Source organism: Haliotis cracherodii, unplaced genomic scaffold, assembly GCF_022045235.1.
Source record: "Haliotis cracherodii isolate W230 unplaced genomic scaffold, xgHalCrac1.p SCAF_17, whole genome shotgun sequence".
NCBI classification, from domain to species: Eukaryota; Metazoa; Mollusca; class Gastropoda; order Lepetellida; family Haliotidae; genus Haliotis; species Haliotis cracherodii.
Window position 1 is genome coordinate 28,689,124 of NW_027266272.1, and position 27,285 is coordinate 28,716,408.

The 27,285-nt window shown below is 40.5% G+C and overlaps 1 protein-coding gene across 6 annotated transcripts in view; it reads right to left on the reverse strand.

Moving 5' to 3' along the window:
- The window catches only part of LOC139465037 (5'-AMP-activated protein kinase subunit gamma-1-like), a 391,629-nt gene that overhangs the window by 171,604 nt on the left and 192,740 nt on the right, over positions 1–27,285 (reverse strand). The window contains exon 1 of one of the 6 annotated variants that reach the window (XM_071246716.1): positions 10,911–11,082. The exons of 4 other annotated variants lie outside the window; for them this stretch is intronic. In XM_071246716.1, coding sequence (XP_071102817.1) covers positions 10,911–11,006 — 96 coding nt within the window. In that variant the 5' untranslated portion in view covers positions 11,007–11,082. Of the gene's footprint in view, positions 1–2,069; positions 2,197–10,910; positions 11,083–27,285 lie in introns of those variants that run through there. One more of the 6 variants, XM_071246720.1, reaches the window with a different exon arrangement.

Sequence of the window (27,285 nt, forward strand, 5' to 3'; positions counted from 1 at the left end):
GGCAATGACGACCGGAGTGATCCATTCTGAAAAGACAGGGCAAGCAAGAAGTGTCGGAGCATTGTTCCACTGTCACAGCCATCAGCCAACAAGGACACTATGCTACTCATGGGAACAATTAAGGAAATCCACTTAGCTCTCAAGTAGAATACTGTAGATATGTATCACTCAGTGGTAATTCATATGATTGGTCAATGGCTGTACGAGGGACCTCATTATGGCTTCACACACTTCATTACCAGATTATTGAGCGTGTGATACCTGTACAGTTGTAGTTAATAGCCAGGGAATAGTTAACTGCCATCTGCGGGTTAACCATCATATCCCCATGTGGTGTTGGCTAATCTGTCTTCCAGACCCAACGGAATACATTAAAAGGGAGCCCAACTCAAGTCTAGAAATATGTGGCAAGTCTAGATTACCTCATCTCAAGCTGCTGCAATTAAGCATTGTTCTGGGATTCATTTAGACTTTATATTGTTTTGTTAATTTGTATTTTTAAATAATATTTCTGGGACAAAGTGTTAGTCTATGTGTTGCTTTAAAACATGAATACTTCGTACTGATTAAAGATGCTGCTGGTATGGTTGAGAGTGTTCTAAAGCCGTGTTTTGAGACACCACTGAGGAACCTTGTACAATGTGGACCCATTAAATTGCTCACAGAATGTGGAAATGCCATCCACCAAAGTAGAATGACCTTTTGTTAGTCATAAACATTGAATTTCTGAGTGCCAAATTTCATCATTATACTTGCAACATGACTTTAGACAAGACCATTACAATTCAGATTTTGTGTTTTACACAAACACCTCTTAAAATTATATATATAGAATCATATTTATCAAAGTAAAAATATCTAAATCAATACACATTGATCACATGATAATTAACCCTAATAGTCGTCCATCAGATTCTGAATGAAATCGATATAAAATGTCTCTTGTAATTGACATACGAGCTCGCCATATTGACGCCATACTGCTAGTCATCACCACCATCATTATCATCATCAACATCATCATCATCATAACCACCATCATCATCTAGCTGCCATAATAATACCGCAATGTGGCTAATATGAACCTGACCTCTCTCACATAAATGTCTCACTGCATAACGCCATCATCATCATCATCACCATCATCATCATCTAGCTGCCATAATAATGCCGCCATGTGGCTAATATGAACCTGACCTCTCTCACATAAATGTCTCACTGCATAATGCCACTGTGTGCTTTGATGCAAGTAACATTACATGAGGTCATGAATCAAGACAAAACCATAATACAAACATTACATACAAATGGCATTATTCATGTGTACAAGTTCTCAAGCTGTTATTATCATTTTGTAAATGTTTAGTTTGGGCCTCTATTACCTTCCATGATCTCCTTCACCAGACAAAGACTGAGTGTGCATCGTTACTAAGCATCACAACAGCCCACATCAAGATACATAGGACAAACAACATCATTTATTATCATAAGCATTACACATAAATGTATTCTAGGATTCCCAAATGTTGGCGTATACAAGCATACAATAAGCAAAAGAAGTTAAAGCACACAAAAATTTTCATGACCTGATAGATTAACAAAAGTCAAATAAAAAAAATCACCATCACTAGAGATATTTTATAACACACAATTAAATCACAACACAAATATAACAGCTCTAGTTCTTTACACACTCTTTATTTATCCCTACTAAAAATAATAAACATTTCAACACTTGTCAACTTCGCCACCTGAACGTCATCAATACGTGTTCCCATCACCACACCATGTACAGCCTCCACAAGCACACGTCAACATCACTAACTGCAACACAACAACATTAATGGTCTTGGTTGTAACAATCACGTGCTCAAACATCTCTACAGTCAGCATCAATGAGTTCGACCAAGACGCTGTATCAATAACACCAGACAATGACCAAACTCAACCTCATCATGGTCGACTGATCTGAGAACAAAAGAAATCAGTTGATTCATGTGCCCTGTCGTCCCAAATATGGAGCGAGGCCATGTGACTGCCATGTCGGCTTGGCGATGGTGAGTACTCACCATGTTACAGCTGATGGAGGTGGTACTCCTACAGTACACAGTATATCCAGTACACCTACACACATCCAACAACCAAAGTCTGGCCAGCTGGAGGCAGACGACCCAATTACTGAGAAACTTCCCGCTTGTTGTGAGAGCAGCCTGTGTCTGAACTGTGTTGCTTCAACACACATGCATTCAGCACACACAAGGGTCATTGAGTGCACTTTTTGTGGACTCTTACAGCATCGCCACGCCATACATCATTCACGGTCTGATACACTTTGTATACATGAACACACAGATAGACCAGAGATTTTATTTTCATATTTTTATGTCATATTTCAGTGTTTAAGTCACCGTCTCCCTTCATTGTTGTGTTTGAAATTCAGAGGGGTCTTCTACAGTATTTAAACCTATAGATCTTGAGCTTGAAACATTAGGATCAGGTTTGACTTTGATAGAAACAAATAACTCCATTAAAATTGAAAAGGATTCCCAGTGAGGTGGGAGATTCAGAACCTGAACCTGAGATAAATCTAGACTTGCTACACCTAGGGCCTTCATCTTGGGCTTTGCATTACAGGGAAAATAATATGGTTCAGAGACTGTGAGACAGACTAGGATTAGATGTGTGTGTGTTAGATGTGTGTGTGAGTGTGTGAGTGTGTGTGTGTGTGAGTGTGTGAGTGTGTGAGTGTGTGTGAGTGTGTGAGTGAGTGAGTGAGTGAGTGAGTGAGTGAGTGAGTGAGTGAGTGAGTGAGTGAGTGAGTGAGTGAGTGAGTGAGTGAGTGAGTGAGTGAGTGTGTGTGTGTGTGAGAGAGAGAGAGAGAGAGAGAGAGAGAGAGAGAGAGAGAGAGAGAGAGAGAGAGAGAGAGACATACCCAGGATTGACACACAGCCTATCAAAACAGAAGTAATCACCACAATCTTGAGAAACACATGGCCAATCCTTACTGTGAAATACACTGACTTTTGAGTGTTAGTATCTGTAGTCAGGAGGGGGCAATAAACACATACACACATTTGCCCTACTCTGTATCAACACCTCATCCACGTTTACTGAAAGAGCCTGTTTATCATAGTTTGCCAAAAATATGTAGGGGTCATTGTCAGCAAGGGTACTACAGATATGTACCCCAGGCTATGTAAAACCAAAAGATGTTAAAAAGTGGTACTTGATGTTACCCTGCCTGTCATACGGCTTTATGGGGATAAAACAAGGACTGGTCGGCTCAGAGTCAGTATATGGTGTCTGGGTGGTGTATCCATGTTAAACTGCATCATGGTTTCTCAGTGGGTTAGCACTATACAACCGTCATTAGTCTTGGCTAATACAAGCAGCCACATCTTTACATACACGCAACAATCTTGAACATGACGACAAACCATATCTTACCTAACCATCCCTACAACATTCCTATCTCTAAGTGGGATATTACAAATGTAAATGAAATATTTTAATCAACATTACATAATTTCAGAACTCTTCCCCCCCCCCTCTCCCCACAACTGACCTTGGTGCACCCCTTGTTTGTGCCCCACCCACCCACCCACCCCACCAGCTTTCCCCTTCAGCTGCTACTGTTTCACACTTGGACACTGGGGCACAACAACCTGCCTCACTTTTCCAAGCACTGAAAGCCATGATCTCCATAACAAACACATGGCAGTCATCAAACACTCATCTTTTCAGCACTAAACTACTCAACCATAAGCTTCATCAACAAGCTACAAATGCATAGTTTTCAAAAGATACTTTTCAAACAGACATATATGTTGAACTCAAGTCTAACCAACTGAAGATTTATTTTTTCTCAAACTCAAAGAGTTTACATGTTAGCGGTGATAAATCTACAGCTGCAGTACTAACTCAATGAAACTGTCATAATTCCCACACGACAACTATCAGTCTGCACATTGCTGGAGTGAGTGAGTGAGTGAGTGAGTGAGTATGGTTTTACTCCGCTTTTAGCAATATTCCAGCAATAGATCATGGCAGGGGACACCAGAAATGGGCTTCACACATGGTACCCATGTCGGGAATCGAACCCGGGTCTTCTGCATGACGAGCGAACGCTTTAACCACTAGGCTACCCAACCGCCCCGCACATTGCTGGAAGACAATATACCATAATAAGAAGAATTGTACAGCTCATCATCCACACATATAGTCATGTTTTGTTTGCTTGTTTGTTGTTTAACAAAACACACACAGCAATATTTTATACCAACTATATGACTGCGGTCTGCAATTAATCGAGTCTGGACCAGACAATCCAGTGATTAACATCATGAGCATCAATCCACGCAATTAGGATACGATGACATGCATCAACCAAGTAAGCGAGCCTGACCACCCAATCCCGTTAGTCGCCTCTTACGACAAGCATGGGTTCATGAAGATCAATTCTAACCCGGAATCTTCACGGAACATATAGCAAGTAGTGTGCTCAGTGCATTAGTCATGTGCAGTGGTGGTGATGGCTTGCCAACCAGTCAGAAAGCTGCAATACCACATGTGTGTGAGACAGATTCAAAAAAATATTTGTTCCTGAATGTATGAGTGAGTGAGTGAGTTGATCTAACACCGCTTTGAACAGTATTCTATGGCGTGTCAGCTTGATGTGGGAGGAAAGTCTGAAATGACGCTGGTCTTAGACATTTACCACTTTGAGGAAACTGGCATGGTGCTGACAAACCTAGGAACACAATCGGGCGAATAGAGATTCAAACCCATTATCATAGGTTTCTGGCATGTCAAAGGGACGCAACTCTGCACAGTGCATGTATAAAGCACCAAGAGGATCAATGTGTCATGTGACACACGTACTATACAACCATAAACAAATACTGGCCAATAAGAAGAATTAATAACAAGCTGTCAACATTTCTCAAAGTAACACCATGTTGATCAATAACTGAATTATTTCCATTATCAAACACTGCTAATTCAGAAATTCTCCTACAAATTATGGAACAAAAGCTATTCTATATGTCACTGAAGAAAATCTTCCAATTTTACAGATAATCTTGTAACTAGAAAATTTAAGGTTTTGTCCATGTTTGTTCAGGCTATTGACAGAATGTGACAAAAATCGTCAACACCCCATCACGATTCTGACAGTGTCCTGTCAGACTGAGGGGAGACGGTGCTGTCAACACTCACAGACACAACAAGGATGTGACACGCACAGGTCATGTTTCTGGACAATGTACACTCAGACACAACAAGGAGGCGCCATGTACAGTCCAAATAATCATGAATGCTGTTTAACAATTTGTGATACCATCATAATTTTGAAAAATACTGTTCTGAGGTTTCAAATTACATTGACAACCTCTGATGTTTTGACAGCTGCTGCATCACAGTGGAAGGTAAAACTTATAGGAATGTACTGTTATCTCAATTATTGTTGTTTGCTTGTTGTCTGATGCTGCACTCAGTAATTTCAGGTAATATGTAAATAACCAAGTCTGGCCCAGACAAACCAGTCATCGGTATTATGAGCACCGAGACCGACTGATTCATTCAGCTGCCCATTTCATTGTTTGGTTGTTGTATAACTCCACTCAGAAATATTCAAGCTATATGACGGCAGTCTGTAAATAACCAAGTCCGGACCAGACAAACCAGTCATCGGTATTATGAGCACCGAGTCAGACCGACTGATCCATTCAGCTGCCCATTTCATTGTTTGGTTGTTGTATAACTCCACTCAGAAATATTCAAGCTATATGACAGCGGTCTGTAAATAACCAAGTCTGGACCAGACAGACCAGTCATCGGTATTATGAGCACCGAGTCAGACCGACTGATCCATTCAGCTGCCCATTTCATTGTTTGGTTGTTGTATAACTCCACTCAGGAATATTCAAGCTATATGACGGCAGTCTGTAAATAACCAAGTCTGGACCAGACAAACCACTCATCGGTATTATGAGCACCGAGTCAGGCCGACTGATTCATTCAGCTGCCCATTTCATTGTTTGGTTGTTGTATAACTTCACTCAGAAATATTCAAGCTATATGACAGCGGTCTGTAAATAACCAAGTCTGGACCAGACAAACCAGTCATCAGTATTATGAGCACCAATCCACGCAATCAGAGTACAATGCAATGCTGTGAACTGAGTCAGACCACCTGATGTATTCAGCTGCCCATTTCATTGTTTGGTTGTTGTATAACTTCACTCAGAAATATTCAAGCTATATGACAGCGGTCTGTAAATAACCAAGTCTGGACCAGACAAACCAGTCATCGGTATTATGAGCACCGAGTCAGACCGACTGATCCATTCAGCTGCCCATTTCATTGTTTGGTTGTTGTATAACTCCACACTCAGGAATATTCAAGCTATATGACAGCGGTCTGTAAATAATCGAGTCTGGCCCAGACAAACCAGTCATTGGTATTATGAGCACCGAGTCATACCGACTGATCCATTCAGCTGCCCATTTCATTGTTTGGTTGTTGTATAACTCCACACTCAGGAATATTCAAGCTATATGACAGCGGTCTGTAAATAATCGAGTCTGGACCAGACAAACCAGTCATCGGTATTAAGAGCACCAATCCATGCAATCAGAGTACAATGCAATGCTGTGAACTGAGTCAGACCACCTGATGTATTCAGCTGCCCATTTCATTGTTTGGTTGTTGTATCACTCCACACTCAGAAATATTCCAGCTATATCACGGCAGTCTCTTTATAATCAAGTCTGGACAAGACAATCCAGTGATTGACACATGAGCATCGATCTATGCAATTGGGATGTCATGCATCAACCAGGTCAAGGAGTCTGACCACCCAATCTGTCAGTTAAGATGCTTCTTTCCACCATCATAGGCTGAAGGAGACCAATTCTAGAAGAAGTTGCACACAAAGATTATGTCAGAGACAAAGGCCATTTTCCACGTGTTGATATAAGCACTTGAGCGATCTGTGGTCTCTTCAACAGTCACACTGGGGCTGTATAATCATCAAAACATCATGGCTACATATATCACGTTCCTCCCTCACCTAGGCATACACAGGGCCTGTATGGTGCGTAGTGAGATGTCTGTACATTGTAAGTCAGCTAATGAAATAAGGCCATGTATAAATCATGAAATGAGTCCAAATCACTGTATGAACCCTACCATCGCCTCACATGGCACCCGTGAAGGTCTGGGTTAGAACTGGTCTTCAGCAACCCATGCTTGTCGTAAGAGGCGAGTAACAGGATCCAGAGGTCAGGCTTGCTGACTTAGTTGAGACATGTCATCATATCCCAATTGCAGCATCAACCAACCAACCAACCAACCAACCAACCAACCAACCATCCTCCCACCCACCAACCCACCAACCAATCAACCAACCAACCAACCTGGAAGCAACGTGTAGAGCAGACACCACAGGATTATACATATGACACATGTTTCACACGATATAAAGCAAGAAACATTATCTGATGTAAACTGAGCCTAATTGGTCTAGCATTTGCTTGTTTCCCTCTCACTTGAACAAGGCCAGCGCTTGATTGGTTGGTTAGAAATAGTGACTACACCACAAAGCAGGTGTATGTATTCCTGAGGGATGGAGGAACATATAGTGTCCACAAAACCATGAAGTATTGATGTAGGGGCTGTGTACCCACTCATGACCACACTACAAAGTTTACCGCAGGTCACTTGATACCTCGGACTCCCAGCTTGCAGATTAGCCTGATAATTTAATAAAAATAAGTTTGCTCTCCAAACCCTTTTAGCCCATACATAAAGGACCTACAAATTGAATTTTCATCTTGCCTTTGTGGAAGTCAATGAAATTAACCTTAATTCATAAATCTAACCAATGTTCAAACTTGACTGATTACTTGATTGGCGGGTTCAGACCGAGAAAAGCAGTGAATTTGCATCACTTTGCATCAATTTGCAGGGCAAGACTGCCTTGGTCTCGTGGTAGAGTGTCCGGCCGGAGAGCGGTGGTTCGATCTCCGGCCTTGTCATACCAAAAGACGTTAAAATGGTTAAGATGGTACTTGTTGTTACCCTCCCCTGCTGGCATTAAGGGGACAAAACAAGGACTGGTCGGCTCAGAGTCAGTATACTGTGTCTGAGTGGCGTATTCATGTTAAACTGCTGCAAAGTATCTCAGCGGGCTAGCAATATAACATCACCATTAATCTGGATGGGCACAAGCAGAAATGCATGCACGCCCCCACACACATGCATGCATGTTACTATATAAAATGCGATGTTAAACCCCATTTGACCTCATCACCCAAACAGGGCAGTGACCTTCAGTTGGTTCACTCCAGACCAGGCTTTGGTATATGTGGGTACAGTACCAGAAAGAATAAACAACATTCTTCTTGTGAGGAAAACTATCCACAAGAGCCAGCTTCAAACAAACAAACTGCAAACTCAGGGCCTTTTTCTTAACTGATCTTAGCTTTATGAGCCACTTTAGAGTTCGCATTGTAAAATTTGGCTTTGGCAAATGTGATGATTCTCTGTTCTCTAAACAGAAAGAGTCACAAAGTTCTTTGGACCATTATTCTACAAGTACTGAAGTAAAGTGAGTGTGTGAGAGAAAGTATTACTGTCTGCGCCATCACACCTAATATTTGATTCAGACCTTGTGAAAGTTTAATCAGTCTGCGACATTAGCCACTTGTCTGAAACACAAATCTAGTAAAAGTCTGCTCCATCTTGTAAGCTCACTAATAATAGTCTATATAATAACACTAAATTCTACTGAAAATGATGCCAAGAGCCTTATTCAGGTAAGCAGACCCAAAAGTTTTTGTCACAGTCAGTTAAATAGTTTTTTTTGTTTTTTTGGATAGGCATTACTTAGAAGTTGATGGATGACAAAGTAGACACAATTTATGAATAACAACTTCTTTAATACTGGTATTCTTTAATACAGAGCATGCTCAGATGGTGCTGACAAATCTCAGGTCAAACTGAGGGCAACTCTAAGATTGAAACATTTGATCACTGAATCCTTGCACACCTAAGAGACACAACTCTGCACAAGAAATGATGTGCTTTTGACAACTGTGCCAACAGAACCACCAACTCTCACACTGGTGCTTAAACTCTCATCAAGTCTTCTTTAACATTCGACCCCTTCACACAGATCCCTCCTGCACATATACCTCCATGCTTCTACAATCTTGGTCATTAAGAGCGCAATGGCTGGCAGAGCAACACATCCAAATAAAGATTAGAGACCATTTAACAATAATGGAGGGGTGTTGGATTTTTATTGGAAACAGGATATTTTTTAGTCACTGGGATTTTTGTTAGACAAGATATTTTTTCAATCATGAGATTTCAGAAGTGAAAGGATATTTTTTGGGGGGGTCACTACTTCTATGAAAGGATACATTTTTTGTATCTTCACAATAAATTTGTTTTCAGGATATCAAAGAAATTATTCATTTTTGAGGGAAAAACCTGCTGACAAATTCTTCTTTTCCTGTTTTTTTTTATAAAACAATATCATATTTCACAAAAATCAGCAATCTGTAAGTTATTGAGTCTGGATCTGGCAAACCAGACACTGTAAGCATGAGTTACAATCCCATCTTCAAGGCACAATGACATGCAATCACTAAATACACTGACTATGACCATCCAATCCCCATTTGGCCAGCTAAGTTTCAAAGCATAAACCACCAATTGCACATGTTAGTCAGCTCAATAACAAGCAGGAAGTACTGAGAACTATTCTGACCCACAATCCCAATAGGGTGTTGCACATACCAGCATCAAGTACTGAGGACTATTCTGACCCACAATCCCAATAGGGTGTTGCACATACCAGCATCATGTACTGAGGACTATTCTGACCCACAATCCCAATAGGGTGTTGCACATACCAGCATCAAATACTGAGGACTATTCTGACCCACAATCCCAATAGGGTGTTGCACATACCAGCATCAAATACTGAGGACTATTCTGACCCACAATCCCAATAGGGTGTTGCACATACCAGCATCAAATACTGAGGACTATTCTGACCCACAATCCCAATAGGGTGTTGCACATACTAGCATCAAGTACTGAGGACTATTCTGACCCACAATCCCAATAGGGTGTTGCACATACTAGCATCAAGTACTGAGGGCTATTCTGACACACAATCCCAATAGTGTGTTGCACATACCAGCATCATGTACTGAGGACTATTCTGACCCACAATCCCAATAGGGTGTTGCACATACCAGCATCAAATACTGAGGACTATTCTGACCCACAATCCCAATAGGGTGTTGCACATACTAGCATCAAGTACTGAGGACTATTCTGACCCACAATCCCAATAGGGTGTTGCACATACTAGCATCAAGTACTGAGGGCTATTCTGACACACAATCCCAATAGTGTGTTGCACATACCAGCATCAAGTACTGAGGACTATTCTGACCCACAATCCCAATAGGGTGTTGCACATACCAGCATCATGTACTGAGGACTATTCTGACCCACAATCCCAATAGGGTGTTGCACATACCAGCATCAAATACTGAGGACTATTCTGACCCACAATCCCAATAGGGTGTTGCACATACTAGCATCAAGTACTGAGGACTATTCTGACCCACAATCCCAATAGGGTGTTGCACATACCAGCATCAAGTACTGAGGACTATTCTGACCCACAATCCCAATAGGGTGTTGCACATACCAGCATCAAGTACTGAGGACTATTCTGACCCACAATCCCAATAGGGTGTTGCACATACAAGCATCAAGTACTGAGGACTATTCTGACCCACAATCCCAATAGGGTGTTGCACATACCAGCATCAAGTACTGAGGACTATTCTGACCCACAATCCCAATAGGGTGTTGCACATACCAGGACTCTGTCCTCTGGGACATCCTGGGAAATCCAGATCCTGTGTCCCAGCTTAAACTTGACTCCCATGACACCCGGGGGGCTGCGAAGATTCATCACAAGGTACTCCGATCTCCCTCACTTTACAGGCAATCCACGAAACACGCTGTGATCAGGTCAGCAAGATGAAGAACTAGCCACTGTGGTGGATTATCCAAGATTATTTTGGTTGGAGAGTCTTATACACATTCAAGCTTCCTCTGCCCGGGGACAATTGTTAGTTTATAGAACTTCAATCCCATAGGCAAAACATTTTCAACAACACACTGAAAGTTTCCATGACGATGATGTGGAAATGTGTCAAGAACCAATTTCAACCCCTCCACAAAGCGTCACAAACCAAATCACAGAATCCTCACAAATCCAGAAACATCAAGGACATAGGCACAGTCCACAATGTCCTTAAGTTCTTGTGTCCATCAGTTGCAGTCAAATGAAATCTGGTCAAAGCGCATGCCACATTTACTGTGAATCACAAATGTTATGAAGTTAGTGCCACACTTCTATCAGTCAGAGCTACCAAGCTGTTCTTCCTGTTGTTCCCTGTGTGTAGGTCTAGAAGTAGCTCCGCTCAATGGCTCATGTATGCAGTAACTCAATTTGTCTTGAACTTTGACTGAGGTAAGTCGGCAGCTGATAAGTTGGTTATCTACAGCCTGCTGTCAGAGATGATACTTCAACAGACTTCTGACACCTAACATTGTCTGTGCATTAGCTTCACTACACAACTGGCACATGGAAAGATGCTCACTAACAGACTATGATGCGAGATGTAAAGCAGCCAGGATAGTCTACTCTTGATGAAATACCTCAAACTTTAATCCTGTACAAGTAACTGCAAACTGGACACAACACCGATCCAGTCAGTCCTCACTTCAGCCTTCTCTACACAGTCAGAAGCTACTGTGTGACATCACACCAGGACGATGAGTGTATATGGGACAAGTTTCAGATGAACAACCTCATTGCAACCCATTGTGACAAATACATACAACCAGTTGGCAAATCGTGTCATGGCAACTAATCGGGTCAGATAAAACACTCACTTTACCTGTTTATGTTGTGACACAGATATGCATGCTCGACTGGTCTCACAAGCAGGGGCAAAACTTGGTCACATGAACGTTTGTCATAATAATCCACGAATCACCTCATCTCTCAATACATTCTCATCAACAACACAATGCTCCATCAAAAACTGTCAGAGTTGTTGTCATAATACACACACATCCTTCCATCCAGACAACAGCTCACTTCCATGATCATAAATCCATTTTAGGAGGTGAGCTTATCAATACGTAACCATCCATTCAGTAGTGCCTGTTTTCAGATCCATTAAAGTGCCAGGTACATGTGCTGTTATCGGCACAGATACACTCTGAGTGAACCACAACAACCTCATGTCATTGCAATTTTCTACTTAAGTCTTCCAAACTGGTTACAGCCATCTCTTGTTGGTGTAGCTCTTGTCGGACTTGGAGTCAATTACAGGACAATTTACCACCAAAGTTCAATGGCTACTAGGAGAAGGGAAGCGCTGAGGAAACTGCTTGTGTTGCTAATAAGGAGGTCCTAACACTCATTATCGACTACTTACACAACATAAACCAGCACAAGCTGGCAAACGTTGACTGATGCCGTTCAGGAAATGATCCACAAGTCAGACATTCATGAGACAGGGTACGATATAGGCCATGGATCGAGGTTGGAAGAAAGCTCACATACATGAGTGAGTGAGTGAGTGAGTGAGTGAGTGAGTGAGTCATGGATCAAGGTTGGAAGCTAGCTCACACACATGAGTGAGTGAGTGAGGTCATTATGCTGTGAAGGCAATAGTCAAGCAATATCATTCTGGGACACCAGAAATGGACTTCACACATTGAAAGCATGTGGAGAATCAAACCTGAGCCTCTAGTGTGATGAGCAAACTATTTAACCATCCCTGTATACATTTGAGCATGCTGAAGCAACTGGTGGATGACAGCATGAACAACCGTCCACTCTGTCGAGCATGATAATACATGATAATCATCCAGCTGACACACTTTAACTTCCCCATCCTTGCCAACCATGTGGGGATTCAAACCCAGGCCTACAAATGCTTTAAACACTAAACTACCCAACAGCCCAGTGGTAAAAGCAAGACCATTCTTTGTTCTAAGTCACCGTCATCATCAACCCAACATTGTCTGAGGACATAACAGCAACAATGCGACAGACTACAGAATATTACACAATATAAGTCCTTTGCATATTCCAATTCTTCAAAGTCTTTGCTGTTTTTCCTTCAATACAAATAACAATATGGGAGTGCCAGAATTCTATGATCCCGGGTTGGACTCTTAGATTCCCCCTGATTTTTGGTTTGTCAGCACCATGTCCGGGCAAGTCAGGGAAAACCCCAAGACCTGCATCCCTCTGCTCCTACACTGAGCCGCCATGCTGTCATGTACCAGAAATACTGTTCCAAGCTGTTCACTCACACAAGCTCGCACCCCCCTGGTGTACAATTTCACATTAAATAACTACACAGAATGAAGGCAAAATTTAAACTCCAGGAGGAGTTTTAATACCATGACCTTCACAAACCCTGGCAAATCAGAATATTGAGGCTTAATGACAGGATTATGACAACAAAACTCTACCTGGAGAACTTGATCACTCCTCCTGGGACCATGCTCCTTCCTCCAGCAGTCTGCCATCAAGGACTTCATCTTCAACAGGTGCCCTGTGCAGTCTGTGATCAACAGGAACCCCGCAGCCCGTGTTCCTTGGCTTTAACAGGTACCCTGTGCAGCCCGTGCCACAGGATTTCAACAAGTGTCCTGTGCAGCCTCTGCTCCTTGACTTCAACAGGTGCTTTGTGCAGCCTGTGCAACTGGACATTTACATGTGCCCTGTGCTCCTTGTTGTGAACAGGTGCCCTGCACTCACTGTGCTCCTGAACTTGAACAGGTGCCCTGCACTCACTGTGCTCCTGAACTTGAACAGGTGCCCTGTGCTCCTTGTTGTGAACAGGTGCCCTGCACTTACTGTGCTCCTTAACTTAAACAGGTGCCCTGCACTCACTGTGCTCCCTAACTTGAACAGATGCCCTGTGCTCCTTGTTGTGAACAGGTGCCCTGCACTTACTGTGCTCCTTAACTTAAACAGGTGCCCTGCACTCACTGTGCTCCCTAACTTGAACAGGTGCCCTGTGCTCCAACTTGAACAGGTGCCCTGTGCTCCTTGTCGTGAACACCAGGCCGGCACTCACTGTGCTCTGTAACTTCTGACTTCAACAGGTAGCCAGCCTCCTCACAACTGTCACACACCCTAACACATCCCTACAATAATCCTCAACTGGGTTCAGTTTTCTGTCCAACACTTATCCCCAGCATAGCACTGTGACTATGGCAAATGACCATGCCGTAAGAAGGCCGAGATATTGATCGGGGGACACCTCACAGAATGGTTACAAGCAATGGGCGCAAACAGGACACCAAGATACTGACACTGTTTCAAACAACCAATAACGTCACTGCTTAGCAAGGCAAATGTCTTCACTATGTATGGGTCTGTTTTTTAACATCTCTGGCGCAGTGGGAAATATAGGATTGGCGTAAAAACAAATTTGTAGCTGTAAAAGAGACTTGTCACTTAACTTAAAGACACATCTGTGGATGTGTAAGCATTCGATGCTGGCAGTAAAGGTTACGCTGAACAGCCTCCGGAGGTAAGTAAGCCTCATGTTAAAGTAACTCCACAAGAACAATGGCCCTAGCTTCTCACATCCTACAGAAATAAATATGTGGCAGATAATGCTGAATTTTCTTTTTGTGGTTCCGCCCAAAAAATGTTTGGCTCTGCCTTTCAGAGAAATATATATGTATGTATGTCTTGAAGCCCTTCTTCCCCACCTCCTGAATATTACAAGGTAAGTCCAAAAACATGTCTAACTGAACTCAACCAGAATTATGGCGCTTAATTATCTTTTAGTAAGCTTATGCTTACATGCTGGTGGTGTGAGCTTGATACAAAATGGACGTGCCCAGACGGCCCATATTGATCAGACATAATTAAAGTCTTGCTGACCCTCTAATTGCAGGGTGATGCAGTGGTAAATGCAATATTCAACACAACTGTACATCACTGCTTGTTACCTCATCGACTCTTAGCACTCCTGGCATATATGTATACGTAATAGATTGTTGGTCTACACTTGTGTGGTAACAGAAGGGAAAGAGGCTTATTTGCCAGCGCAGGCCTATTTTTTGTATGCTGTGAATGGATGACAATAAGCAGAGCATTTATGGTCCTCAGTATAAAATCAAAAGAAATTGTGGACAACGTGAAGTTTCTTTGTGAAGTTGAATTGCTACCACCAGAATTAACACCAGCAGAACAGTTTGTCAAAAATTGACTGATGAAACAAACTTTTTTCTATAGATATTTACAAATGCAATCACTTGTTTGTTTGTTGTTTAATGTTGCACTCTTATGCCAGCTTAGGTCTTAGACATCTTTAACTGGTGAAACCCACAAACACAGGTATTGTGCTGACAAACCTAGAAACAGAATCCGCAATCGAATTCAAACCCATGACTATAGGTTCTAACCAAAGGGACTTAACTTAAACCTCAAATTCTCACTCCTAAGATGACTGAGCCACCGCTGCACCACTGGGCAGAGATGGTTTAACTTCAATAACCTTTATTTTAATCCCATATATGGACATCGCTGTGATACAGCAAGGAAATCATTACAATCACTTCAAGAAGATCCAGGAAAACAAATAGCCATTCCTTGAACCTTTCACTCCAACCTTCCCTCCCAAAATGTTCAATGTGAAAGACAGAGACTGTCATAGTTAAGAGTTCCTCAAACAAGCAGCACTCCAAACAGGTGCTTCCTTAGTCTGTTGTACAGACCCTGATACAAATATATCAAATACAGCCCATGCAAGTCTATAATGTTTGGCAAGTCTAGAATCTCTGGAGTCCTTTTAATTATATATATATTAAGATAATTTAACAACTGTTTTTTTTTTGTACATTTCAGAGACTAGATATTAGTCTATAGAGCTTCCTGTCAATTTCTTTCCCAAAACGGGAACTTCCTGGTGATTTACAAGCCCAAGACAGCCCCCTGCAGCACCCAGCTATCCTTCAGTTACTAGTCACAAGTCTACAGTCTGGCTCCATAGTGTAGGCGCCGACATTAATCTCTGAGGCTTTGCCAGATGACAACATACATAACATACAAATGTTTCGCAACATCGCTGTATATATCTAATTCATCAATTATGCTTACTGGTGTGCAGTTTATGAGAAAAAATGTTTTTGTTAAGATCGTGATAAACTGCAGGTGTCGTGACGCATCCACATTTCCTGAATCGGTTTTACAATTACAATACAATCACTATCTGGTGAGCCCACTTCCCCCCAATGGTACAGCTGATGGATGCAGAATGGTTCCATGTCATACATCGACATCCACTGGGTGAGTGAGTAAGTATGGTTTTACACCACACTCAGCAATATTCCAGCAATACCACAGCCAGGGGGATACCAGTAATGGACTTCACACATTTTCCTCATGTTGTGAATTGAACCTAAGTCTACGGTGTGACAAGCTAACACTTTGACCACCAGGCTAATCCACGCAATCAGAGTACAATGCAATGCTACACACCTGTGATTAACATCATGAGCATCGATCCACACAATTTGGATACAATGACATGCATCAACCAAGTCAGCAAGCCTGACCACCTGATCCCGTAAGTCGCCTATTACCACAAGCAAAGTCGCCTAACAAGCTATGGGGAACTACTAAGTACCGGCATTGAGTAAAGAATATGAAACCTGAGCCTTGGATCTAACATGATATATATGAATTGTTCTTGCAGAATTTCAATAAAAATCACATCTTTAACTCCCATACGATACTTCTCTGTGCAAAGTTCTGAGGACATCCCAAGAAGGTTGAGTCACGTGAACAGCCAATCAGTATCAAGGCTTCTAAATTATGATTTACAGTACGAGTGACAAAACATTCAGAGCAGCAAATCTTTGCATACATTAAAAGGGTCAAGTTCAAGCCTCTGTCCATTGAGTGTTCTCTGTGACATAAGTTGAACCATGCATGAGCAATCTAACGTCCGGAAATATGTGTTGTGTGCAGCAACTATGTTTGGATGTGTGTTTGTTTCAATAAGACAAGGAGCTAGTGACAGTACGCTGTACAGATTTGAATGTACTGTCACCTGGTACATTCATTTCTGTCATGCACTGGTACCACCATCAGCAGCTTCTTTGTTGTCAGTTCGGGATAACATTACCTGTCACAATCAGCACCAAGGTCACACTGGAGGTCATAATGGACATCAAACCAGGTCACACAAACTCTTGTACTTACCTGAAATACAAAACAAAGACACTTTAACTTTACATTTGAATGAAAACACATGCAGTATTGAAATAATAAAATGAATTTATAGAAATAAATGACACACTGACTTTACACAATAGACGGTAAGTCAATAAACCACACAAACACAGAGCTTCCAATAAGCTGCATATTTGGGTAAAATACGCACAATAAATCAGAATAATTGTTGCTTGTGTTCACATATACATAACACACACACACACACACACACGCCACACACACACACACACAATACACATAACACACACACACACACACCACACACACAGAAACACACGCCACACCACACATGCCACACACACACACCGACTCAACTCCAATATATTTAATAGTTCAAAGCATCGAAAAAGCAATATTTTCTAAAACATCCAATCATTGAAATCAAACTTTGCATTGCACCACTTCTATTAGTATAGAAAGTGTTCCAAAAATTTGAAATGAATCCATGTTGTAGTTCTCAAGACATACGCCACACAATTTTTTTTAAAACATACTCAGTAAAAAAAGAAAGAAAAATAGCCATATCATTTAAGGAAATCCAAATATTGAAATCAAACTTTGCACAGCACATCTCCTATCGCTATAGAAAGTGTTTACTAAGTTTGAAAAGAATCTATTCAGTAGTTTTCAAGTTACAGGTAGCACAATAAAATGTCCTCAGAAGGCAGTATGGATGGCTTTTAGGTCAGGGGTGTAATAAACACTGTGGGTAATTACCCAACGTGGCTTCCAGTTGGCTCACCTGTCTGTGTTTATAGATGTTTACTTACGGACTGAATGCAGGCATCACTTATACATAAACTCTACTCTGTAGTGAATAATGCAAAAAACAGTACTACGTCTCGCTTTTTGTAACTGAGATATGGATTAATGTTGAGAGATCATGCAGTATGTGACACACTTAGGTCATCTCAAGCACAATTAGATGTTAATTCTAACAGCGTCTAAGCAGAATCATATTTGAAAAAGTTTCAATCAAAGGTTGAAAAATACCGAAAAGAATGGACCCAAGGGAGTAAAAAATATTAAAAATTGAAAGAAAACTATCAATACTTAAGTGATTGAAAACATGAGTATATACTCAACAGATAAAAAACTAACCTGGAACTCTGCATAACACATGCAGGATCTTCAGAATGAGTGAGTGAGTTGGGTTTAACACCGCTTTTAACAGTATTCAAGTTATATCAAGGCGTGTCAGCTTAATGTGGGAGGAAAGCCCGAAGTGATGCAGGTCTCAGACGTTTACCACTTTGGTGAAACCCACAAGCATGGGTATGGTGCTGACAAACCTAGAAACATAATCGGGGCAAACCGGGATTCGAACCCACAATCATAGGTTTCTGGCGTGCCCAAGGGACGCAAGTCTGCACAGCAAATCGCGGCGCCCTAGACGACTGGGCCACCCATGACACCTCTTCAGAATGAAGGAAATAAGGAAATGAAGGGCAGAACTTTGTATATTACCAGTTAATTTGTACATATTGAACCGTTTTACGAGTCACCATTTCTGTTTTGAGATCAACCATGAATTATTAGTTAAACTCAGTTATGATACATTTTTTTGTTTATGTATTCATTCCCTAGCAACTAAAGTTTATTCATGATGTCAATAGCAGTATTTTAGAGGTACGTATTTCTACAAAAAAGTTCTGTTGGGTATATAGTTGTATGGAATCATGTACCCGAGGTACATTCTTGTAGTAGCCCTGCCGCTAGCCTTGCACCAAGTCTAGATAAGCAGTACACTCTACAAATGCCAGTCTTATATAAGGACAACTTCTTATTATTATTTACATCATCAAGAAATTATGATTTAAACTCATAAGAATTCCTAAGAGACTTGTGCAAGTCTACCATGCCACCAACAGTGTCTGTAAAATCAGCATTACTTTCGTGACACCACAGTGAGACGGATATCACAAGTCGCAGGCTCCCATGCATCTGTCATCCCCATCCCATCAGTGACGAGGAAGAGGAAACTCCCCGAGGGACTCAATGCCTCCTTTAGCAGCTACTCCTGGACAGTATTGCACTAGAAGTGCCACAAATCTCAGTCAAGAACCGCTCTCAAGACAGTGTGGATTACCAAACATCAATCATGTTTTATTGTAAATATATGCTAATCTGGTTCTGCACATCCACAACTTCCAACGGCCATTGTGATACTCTCCACATAATCAGAAGAGCTGTTGAGTGTTGTGTAATACGGAACTGTAATTCAACACCTGTGTCCATACACCATCATGCAGAGCATCTAATTTGCAAATTGAGCTCCATACATAGGGAATAGGTTTGTAGCAACCCATGCTTGCTGTAAAAGTGGCTATGCTTGTTGTAACAGGCAACTAACGGGATCGGGTAGTCAGGCTTGCTGATTTGATGCATGTCATCGATTCCAATTGTGTAGATCGATCCTCATGATGTCAATCACTGGATTGTCCGGTCCAGACTTAATTATTATCCGACCGCCATCATATTGCTGGAATATTGCTGAGTGCGGCGTTAAGCAACAAACAAACAAACAAACAACATAGGGATTCACAATGACTATCAAGACCAGTACATTATGCCATCTCCAGCAGCAGCAGCAGCAACAGCAGCAGCAGTCTGGCACACTGTACTTCATCACCACACAGAAGTATTAAAAAAAAATAAGAACGAAAACAAAATGTTATTGACTGCAAATGTCTCCTATGTTAGTCGGGGAAACATGTACATAAATCCTCAAAAACAGATTTACAACCACTGATGCAGGAGAATATAAGGGAGAGTTTTTTCCTCCAATAGATTTTCCCTGACGTGAAAATAACCAGGCCATTATTCTTCCAGCTTAGTTTTCTCAACAGGATCATCAGTTTACCATCTTTCTGGACCTTCGGTCTAGGATCCTGGTAAAAAATTGCCCTGTTTCCTTCAACCCTGTGAGGTTTACAATTACCTCCCATGCAGCAACCTATGCTGGTCAAAAGAGGCGATGAAATGGATCATAGAATCACATAGTGACAGCAAGGTATCTCAAAACTGTCAGAGATCATGTTGAGAGAGTGAGAATAGTTTTAAGCCATTTATACCAATATTCCAGCAAAAACATGGCAGGTGAATCTAGAACTGGGCTTCACACATTGTACTGATGTAGGAAATTAAACCATAGCCCCCTTTAACCACATTTCTACCTCGTATGTACAGAGAGAGTGCTACGCAATAGAACTTTTATATTTGCCAATGTTGAAAAACATTACGTGTTTGTGGGAGGTACTGAATATTCAATGCCTGGACATTTTACTATATTAACATGACATCTTCAGTTCAAAATAAAATTTCTGGGCATCAAATTCTCAGTAACACCTGCAAACGTGTGTACACCAACTATTTACCTACTAATTAGCCACACTGGCCAGAGATCGTTGATGACAGCTTCCACACCACCTGCTGCCAACTCTTCAACAACACACAGCCTACTATCGTGTCACTCTTACCACAAAATATCCAAATATGCAGTGCCAACCTACTCATTTCATTCTGATACATAACTCACATTTGTATTCACTGTTTTAATAACAATTTTATCCTGGTGAGAAGCGACCATATTTCACAGTATTCATATTATTACAGATGTTACATAATTGGAAAAACATATTATTTTACACAACATCAATCTTATGATGATTTATTTCATGCCATGAAAGCTGGATGTACATATTTTGCATAATGTGAATACCTTTTTCATGCCATTAACACTGTAAATGATTTCAAATAGGGGAATGATTAGAAAAAATTAGGACTACATATTTCTATGAAATTATTGTACAAAGGATGTTAGAGCAATTATCTGTGTTCCAAGATTTGCGAAAAATTACAAAAACTTAAAAATATCTCCATATTCGTTTGTCGTCTAAAATTCAGCAAAATACTTGAACGATATTGGCCTGGTAAATAAATAAGATTGAGTCTGGACCAGACTAACAAAGTGATTGATATTATGAGCAGCACCCTACACCATCAAGGTATGATAACACACAACCAAGTCACCAAGTCTGACCACCCTATCAACTGAGCGGCCTCTCATGATGCACACGTGAAGATCATGCTTGCAATAGGCGACTAACAGGATCGGGTGGTCAGGCTCACTGACTTGGTTGATGCATGTCATTGTGTGGATCGATGCTCATGATGTCAATCACTTGACAGTGTGGTCCTGACTAAGTCTGTGGTCATATAGCTGGAATATTGCCGAGTGTTGCACTAAACAACAGACAAAACAAACAAACAAACTGCTTACAACATGCAGAAGTTGCTGGGGCACAACTCTAATCCAGGATCCCCACTGGCATTGACGTTTGTCAAGGCTCCTCTTGACTCAAACATAACAGCAGCAGACATCAAAGAGCCCAGGAACTCCATAGTTTGTTTGCCTGTATGTTGTTTAACGCGGGAAATCAGCAATATTCACAATATATGACAGCAGTCTGTGAATAATCGAATCTGGGCCAGACAATCCAGTGAATGATATCATTGATCCACACAATTCGGATACAATGACATGCATCAACCAAGGCAGCAAGCCTCACCACCTGATTCCGTTAATCGCCTCATTCAAAAAGCATAGTTGCCACTTGCGACATGCATGGCTTGCTGCATATTCTAACCTGGATCTTCACGAGTCCCTAACTTCTTAACACTGACATCAGGATGTAAATAAAAAAATTATGATTCATACACCGAAATAATATTTCCTTCACCTAACTATTCTCCACCAAGATTGATGATGTAATCAGCAGGCAGTGGTACACTCATTTCCTGTCAGCCTGCATTTCATTTATTTTGATTTCGTTGGATAAATCTAGCCTTTCTCCAAGTCTATATTAAAGGAAAATCCAATATTCTAGTTATTATATCTTGTAATTAACTAGTCTAGATGGGATGGCAGTTCTTAGGATGCCAGTCTTTATAAAAAGTATATAATTAAGTAATTAAGTATAAAAAAAGAAATGTTTTATTTAAATAATAACTCTCCTATGAGAATAATATGCAAGTCTTGAAACGTCTTTTAAGAAGCCATACATTCAGGTCAAGGCCTGATTTCCAGAGGATCATTTACAAAAAGTGTATTACTAAGATCATTTGCAAAAAGTCCATTACTAAGTCCCCATTAACAAGAGTTGATGACTCTGCCTGAAACAAATGCGATATCCATGAATATATCTATTACAAATGACAGTTGATCATCCAAGCTGCAAGATTGGACTACACAAAAACGACATCAGTCAAAACCTAATCAAGGCAATCACCCTGCCGTGACTTCCGCCATCTGCAGTAACAAGATGGAGACTGTCGCGAAGGATCAGTCCGACTCTGCGATGATAAACACTTGCACCATGTCCCAAACAATACAGTCTCCCAGCTGGTGGGCACTGACCATGACTAGGGATGTTGATGTACATTGTGATATCAATGTATCAATATAGATTCAGTATTGATATAGTATCGATATAAATTCATGACAACGATACAAAATTAATAATTCACTGCCACAGAAATGTTTAGATCATGGTTAAGATGGACAAGAAGTAGTCAAACATTCAATTTTCAACATTTAATGGACCAGTCGAGTTAATATTGGTCTAGACAGGAAATCTTTATCCAAACACATAAAGAATAACTAATTTTCTTATCAATGAACATATCTTGCTACTTTTGAGTCAATATATATCGATACTAAACTGTGTCCCCCTCCTTTTGCAAATTCTTGGTGACCCCCCTGTGGTCTATATAGCTAGTGGATAGAGTGTCTGGCTCACAGGAGAGCTGTAAGCTGGTGGTTCGTTCCCCGGCCGCATCATACCAAAAAAGGTTAAAAGATGGCACTTGTTGTGTCCCTGCCTGATGTTCAGCATAAAGGGCTAAAACAAGGACTGGTCAGCTTGGAGTCAGGATACTGTGTTTGAGTCGATATTCACGTTAAACTGCGGCATGGTATCTCGGTGGTCTTGCACTATTAAACTGGCATTTGTCCAGACCAGTACAAGCAGCCACACACAGGGTTATAAAGGGTTTGGCTACATGTTATCCTTATAAGGACTAAAACAGTGCAGCTCACCTCCCCTAAAAATCCTGGACCTAGACTAACATCTAGTCTCTGATATGAACATATTTTACAGAAAAAAGAGTCGTTAAATTATCTTAAATAATTTATTCTAAGAAGGAGTCCAGGGACTCTCTTCTGCAGTAATCTAGACTTGCCCATTATAATAGACTTCATGGTCTGTATAGCAGAAGATCCTGGACCCCTCTGCCAAAGAAGAGAGTGTTGCCTACCTTATGCTGCTGACAGAGCTGAGTGATCAGCAGTTGTATCAGCTGTGGCTACGACATCAGTTATGCTAACGTCACACTTGAAATTCACATCAGTTATAATTCAGGCTAATTATGTAGTGCATGATATCATGGTTCAAGCCCAAGGCTGAAACAGTCTCAGCAACCCAGTTTGAAGTAGTCAGGTCACACAAAGTAGTGGTCGACAGCAAGAGCACCAATGCATGTTGTCAGAGAATGATATGATCACTGAGATTGAACATCCAATACCCAGACAAGCCTGAGGTACTGGGACCTTAGTACTGCGCCATGACTGTGGAATTAATATATCATTATTTTTTTACTAAAAGCCTAGGTAAGTCCAGATCAAACTAAACCGAGTCTAGTTTCCTTGATTCCACATATGAAAACAGCAGAAGAGGAAACATTCTTTCAAAGAAAAAAAATTATGATTATCATAAAGACATGTTTTCATTGACTTAGCGTTAGTCTACTGGGACATATGTTTACCTAGAATGCTCAAATAGGTATTCTCATGTGTATTCAATAACTACTATTAACCGGGATATTTCAAAGTAATTGTTCACAGACAAGCATGAAGTCAAAGGGTCATTCTCATAACCCTAATGTCAAATATTAAAGATTCAAAGGGGCATGGGTGGTCCAGTTGTATAAGGTGCTGCAATTTGCTGTGCAGAACTTATGGTCATGGGTTCGAATCCCATTTCGCCCTTATTAAATTTCTAGGTTTGTCAGCACCATACCTGTGCTTGTGAGTTTCACCGAAGAGGTAAACATCTGAGACCTGCATCACTTCGGGATTTCTTCCCACATTAATCTGACACGCCGTGATATAACCGAAATACTGTTCAAAGTGGCGTTGAACCTAACACACTCACTCAAGTTCCAAATTCTATAGGAGATGATCTCAAGGACCCCCCTTTCTTTTGAATGCTGCAAATATTAATAGTTGTACGTATGTAAAACAGAGACTGCAGTTTTTCAAATTTTATCATTCAAGTCAATAATTCAAACCATTTCTATATAAGAGAATAATTCTTAGTTTTTGAGTTATTACAGCATCTTTTACAAACAGGTTCATGAGCAGAGACAGAAAACATATGCCTCAAATAATGAAACAGATAAAATGAAGATCAACCCTCCCTTTAATTAAGACAAAATTCACACTCAAATTCTGCACTGTTGCTAGCCGAACTCTCTCAGCTGAAGACAGTTATCACTAAAGATGGAACAGCCACATTTTTCCCCATGTCATTCTTTATTTCCTAATTCCATGAATAAAATACTGAAACATCTATAAATGACAAACCAGAATATCTAATAATCTGAATATGATATGATGGAGAGAGCTTGCACAACTGATGCTGAGGAAAGGGAGATAATCAGCATTGACTGTGTACCAGGAGGTTGTTTACAGTAAAATCAATACATGTTCAAGGCCAGGTCAAGTCAGTCATTGAATTGGAAATGATCAAAACAATATATTTTTGTGGTCATTAGAGGTAATATATTCATTCCTATTATATCCAAGCATATGAACTAATGTTTTTTTCATGAATTTTAACAAAAATGATCTTGAGTTAGAAATAATATGAAAATATTAAAGTTGACATCATATAAAGAATTGTCTTCAACATGCTATTCTTTCTCAAGTCCACCCTTACTTCACTGATATTGCAGCTACTTCTACTTAATATTATGAATTTAAACCATTAACACATCACCTTGTCAAATGTAATCAAAATAAGAATAGATTTCCAAATACATAGTTGATAAAACATTTCTAAAAAGTATTGTCAGTTGAAAATAATTTTAAATCAGTTCAAAGGGTTATTCCCTATCTCCGATCACCTACTTTTCTGGATCATTTTTCATTTTTCAAATTAATGATTTGCTTGAATAGTTAATGAGTTTATGTTTTGTGTTGATTTGATTTATTTCCTATTTTTCTTAATTCCGCTAGTCCTCCATTGTATCATGATGTCATGGCGCTCCAGAGTGACTTTATGTATGTCTCACACTGCTGATTACACACAGAAGAAGAGAGTTGTATTAACGCTGGGACGAGTCCAAATTTACTACCCGGGTACCTACCCCCCTATTACACGACCCTACCCGGGTACCCACTGTAGGTCTCAAGAGATACAAAATGTCCGATTGGGAATTTAATTTTTTACCACAGCACTTGCAAAACGCATTTAGATACATGTATTAAACGATCTGATCATGCATACACTGAAGTTGACTTGAGTTATATCGTTATCCAACAATATGAAAAGTCAGAAGGAATGAGTGCATAGTCAGAAAGAAATGCGAACATTAGTGGCTTGTAGTGTAACCATAGAGTTTGAGATAGTTTTTGTCATTAAACAATATATCACATGACTAACCACGGGTCCAGGTAGTCCAGTGGGTACCCGGGTCCTACTCGGTATCCACCCGACCCGGGTACCTGAGTTACCCATCCCAGCCCTAAGTTGTATTAACAATGGTGAGATGTGTGTAGATGGTGCATGGAAACTCACTGACACTGCCAACATGATCAACTAGTAAAGGGAGAGAACTCCATCCTGCTTGAGGTGGAGCACAATTGTGCTGAGGAAGGTATTGTTAGAAGCATTACTATAATCACCAAGAAAACCACATATTTCTTTCCACATGAATAACAGCTACTCTTGCCCAACTGATGTAAAGAGATCTATGCTAGACACAGGAATACAACACAATTTGCCTCCAGTAGAGACTGTCATATTTTCTGGTGGCACTCCCCTCGTTCCCTCTGACCCCCGTTACATTCGGCCATGGCATCTACTGTATTTTCTTGAGTATAGTGCACACTTTTCCCCAAAAAAACACAGCTGTGTAGAAGGGGGTTCCCTTTATACACACCATATTGAGTTTTTTCCCCAAACACAAAAACATTACCGTGAGCACGAAACACCGGAAATACCATGTCAACAAATCCATACTGAAGTACGCAAATTAATCATGTAATTACACTGTCTGGTTATAAAAAGTGTTCATCATATATCTGGACTTATGTTTGTAACTTTTTTCATTAATTCTATTCAAAATCCCTTTTAATATTGTTTTAATTGATTTCGGCGAAATTGTGTGTGAAGTGATCAGGAGATCGCACAACTCACTGTTATTAACAGCAACCACGGTCAGATTACCACTATTGATGCCATACTTTAACTTGTTTAAAGTCATATTTGTTATATTTTGACGATTCTATGTCAACACGTAGTTCTCGCGATCACATGCGCTGGAGCCTCGGTGACTGGTCAACTTACTTCTTGTGAAAAAAAATAACCGGCAATAGCGATCAACTGCACCGAAGTGCTACGCTAAGGGTTATTATTATTTTAAATATATTTAGTAAAAGGTACAACTAAAATAACAAGATATTGCAGTATATTATTCCTGATAAAAAAATAGTTTCAGATACAATTTTTCCCGATCCTTGCATCAAAATCCCTTAAAGTTATATCACTGGGTAAGTTTTAACCAAATCACTGGTAGATTCCAAGAAAACATGTGTACAGCTGATTGCTGTTTCTGGCTT